Raw genomic sequence first — 3,845 nt, 5'->3', positions numbered from 1 at the left:
CTTCCCAAGCGCAACGATTTGCAAGAGTTTTGGTGTTCAAGTTGTTAGAATAAGGCAATTTTCAACTTCTTGAGGCCTTTCCGGAGAAGGAATCACAAAAATTCAGGACTAGTTCTGGCCAGCTGTGCCAATGAAGAATCCGAGAGTGCAATCCGCAGAAATCCAGAAGAGGGCACAAGAGGTGTTGTTATCGTCGCACATATGCTTTCCTAATTGTCCGGTCTTATTTCACTCTGTTACTCAAATCCTACAAACAAAATAATTGATCGAGTGTTCATCATGAACAAGTCATGTGGCTAATTCTAATGTTGATAAAGGATGTTACTAGCGAATAAAGCATATAATCTATCGTAGACATGGTGTTTCTGAGTGATAAAGAATACGGTTTTGCTTGCTTTTATATAAAAGCAAATTGTTAATGTCTTGGAAGCTAAAGTAGGCCACGATTATCAAGTTTTCCAACACACTGTCCTTTCGCACAACATGAGGCAGAAATTCTACGCCTCCAACTCTTTAAATCGTTTTTTCAATGTATGAATTAACGGTACACATACAATAGGTTATGAATGCAGTTAAAGTTTTTACTTTCAATCTGCCTCCGTGGTCCAATCAGTTTCTTCCTCAAAAGATCCTCTTAGAGCGAACATTTTAAGCGGACTTGATCGGTAATGGGAGAACCTTTTTGATTTCTTTGGTCACCGCATCCACGGACAAGGCCAAGCACATACTAAACTTGGCCTACAATGTCTTTTCAAACCTTGGCACCTTAAATGGCAAATTAATTTTGACAGGGTTGCGGCCAATCGTTCCCCATATATCATAATAAGTGAGGTACAAGTAAATGAACTTAAGCATATTCTATAACCCGGCTCCGGACAAAGTTGTGACAATCTTTTTTGTTTGCTGAATTGCTTCCTACAGAAATTGTGTCGATATCGCCAGGGTCGTGCCAACCCTTACTTGAGAATCGATGGCATTTTGTGTTTGGACACCACTCCACAAAGGTAATGTCACTTATCAGAAATCTTTGGTGGAATCCAAGGTGTTTGATGTGATAAGAATGTCAATAAAATGATCCCACCAATTTTGGTCTATTCAGTAATCCTCAGACGCATTTGAATCAGTAGCATCATTAAATTTTAACAGAAGGTGGCTAGTGAAACCAATAGAATATAGTAAGGATATTAAAAAACAAAAAAAGATGCATGTCGGTTAAAATCGGTATATTTTGAATTGGTGAGGGTTGGATGAGCTCTTCAATCCTTGATACTCTCCGCCTATTGGGATGTATAGGGGGTTGACGTAGGAGTTGAGGTGTCCAGATGAAGATATTGATGATTGTTTTATGAATGCGGTTGTTGTACGTACACGTTTACATAAATAGTAGTAGGACAGGTGGTCTTCCCAGACGCCTATAGCCGGGTCTGGGTGGGCTTGACTTGAAAGCCGCTTTCTTCTTCATGGCCGCGAAAAACGTAAATCACAATTGGCACTTTCAGTTATTCTTGAGTTTAAAGTTTCTAGTCCAGTTAAAGATGATGTAATTGAAGTTATTCATGCTTGCGATGGATGATGGGTGTAGAAACCAAGCCATTTATTTAATCAGGGATCGAGCACCTCATTGTGGCTACTAGTGTATTGAGGTTGGGGTTGAACTTTCACCAAGATTCTTCTCGGGTAATCCGGTTCATTGGGAGGCGGGAATCCACTCATGATCCGCCCATGGTGCAATTTCCTACCTCAAAGGACACGACAGGCCTGATGTGTCTGTGGGTCAGCTTGGGCCGAGGTTGAAGCTACAGTATGACCATTCTTCTTCCAACAAAGCCTTCAACCAAAAAATGAAGGCATGGAGACTGCGAGAAACAATGACATGATTGAAGATAAATCACATGCCTCGCTGCATCCTAACTTTCAATCTTTCTCTTGGTATCCAATGCCTCCAATGCATCTTCTCTAGGATCCAGGCCACTTGTTTCGGTCACCTGGGCCACCTTCACCCACTTTTACGGCGTAGGTAGGTCCGTTTCGCGTTTCAAAAATCGATTGATCTATCCATCTATCAGTCACTCAGCCGCACAAGATCGAGATCCAAGACCGTCGTGAGGGTTCATAGGTGGTAGATGACGGGGGTGGGCCGGCTGGGGGTTGAGGTCATACGGTGAAGTATCTTCATCGTTTTGGAAACCTTTGATCTTTTTTAATACGCCCATTAATATGATCGTTGACGTGTAGTTGGTCACTTCTTTGGTTGTGTGGCTTGTCACTAAGGAGCAAGAGGTCACCCAGAAGTTAAAAAACTGGCTAAAAGTGTTGCCAATTTGAATCATTTAGAGGATTAACATGCCAATCAGAAAGAGCGGTTCTAAGGGATCATTGGACGCGGAGCCTGGCTGTCACTTAACCTTTATGGGGCTCACTGACACCGATCGGTGAACAAGTCTAGCTTGAGCATGGGTGAGTACAGTCTCCTGGTGTACTAACGGACCTCGAGTATATGCTTGGGTATGCTCAAGTCCCGAGAGTGTGCTTGTCCCGAAAAGCGCTCAATAATCGGTATGATACGTAACAATTATAAAACGAGTAGACTTGACTATGCTTAAAGCACACTAAACAATTTGAATTAGTGCGTCAAACATCTGACCTATTGTAAAATGGTAGATCCAAATTGGTATCCTAACAGAGGAGAACAAGGGGAGGGAAATAGGGAAGGAGAGAAGAAAGGGGTGGGGTAAGTCTGTTGAGAGACTTGACAATGAGGTTGAGACAACTGCTGTCTCTTCCTCCTAGTGCCACTGAGATGGGCCTTTGTGCATTTGAAATTGAGGCATACCTTGTGCCTCAAAGATCTCATGCACATAAATGGGTGGAAAAAGCTACACCCCTGCTTGGAACAGAAATACCTTGTAATATCTGAAGTTCGGTGAGGTGATGTTTTTTTGCATGACGCCATAGAGTTGAAGTGCATCCATTTTTAGTTTTATATGGCTTCGAACAGAATTGACAGGTCGCAACTTCTTTTCCCATTCTTTTGAACATTTTCAATAAGACTGCAGATGTTTGTAAACCACGGTCTAAAGCCTCCAGAGTCTCGGGGAAGTTGGACCAATCATTACAATTTCTACCTTGTTGATCATTCATGACACCTAGAGGGTTGTCTTCGTATTTGTCATTACAATCGTCTTCTCTGGAGTCATCTTCGCCATCACCCTCTAGGGGTAGTTCATCATCATTATCATCATCTCCCTCTTGGATATCACTATCTCGGTGATTGTCGTCTGGGGTATCATCATTCCCATTACCATGGGGATCACTTTCTTTGGGATCATAATCATCATAATCATCATCTGCGGGACCATCATGATAATTTCTTGTACTTTCATTCTTAGCCACTAGGGGACCATCACGATTACCCACTCGAGGAGCATTAGCATGGGGGCCATCACAATCATCATCTTGATCATTTCCACCATCGTTATCCGAGTAATTATTAGAGATAAGCTTGAAAACAATCTTTATTAATGCCTTTGTGATAAACATCCTGAATAACTATTTTCTACCTGAAGGGCATTGAGCTCATTATTTAAATCTATAATCACTTCAATTGGTTCGCAATCAACTTGCAAATCATTTTGGTCATGGTTGAATTGGATTGGAATCCAATTATCCCTGCTCTCTGCATTTGATGACAAGATCCAAAACGAAACTTGGTCGAACATTTTTGTTGCAATGAGAATGGAGTAACAAACAGCACCTAGAAATATCTTGTGTTTTGGTAACAATTAGCCAGCAATTTAAGCAATCTAGGGTGCTAACTTTAGGCTGTTCCTTTGACAGGAGTCAGT

At 41.7% G+C, this 3,845-nt stretch overlaps 1 protein-coding gene across 1 annotated transcript; it reads right to left on the bottom strand.

Moving 5' to 3' along the window:
• Positions 1-2,066: 2,066 nt before the first annotated feature.
• LOC131887633 (uncharacterized) lies at positions 2,067-3,540 on the bottom strand. The gene is made up of 2 exons (XM_059236263.1): positions 3,126-3,540; positions 2,067-2,266 (listed from the first exon to the last, which is right to left on the bottom strand). The coding sequence occupies exons 1-2, from the start codon at positions 3,538-3,540 to the stop codon at positions 2,067-2,069; spliced, it is 615 nt and encodes a 204-aa protein (XP_059092246.1).
• Between the last annotated feature and the right edge of the window lie 305 nt (positions 3,541-3,845).

Source organism: Tigriopus californicus, chromosome 10 (assembly GCF_007210705.1).
Source record: "Tigriopus californicus strain San Diego chromosome 10, Tcal_SD_v2.1, whole genome shotgun sequence".
NCBI lineage: Eukaryota > Metazoa > Arthropoda > Copepoda > Harpacticoida > Harpacticidae > Tigriopus > Tigriopus californicus.
Note: the sequence above shows the minus strand (reverse complement) of the source record. Positions and strands in the feature narration are given on the sequence as shown.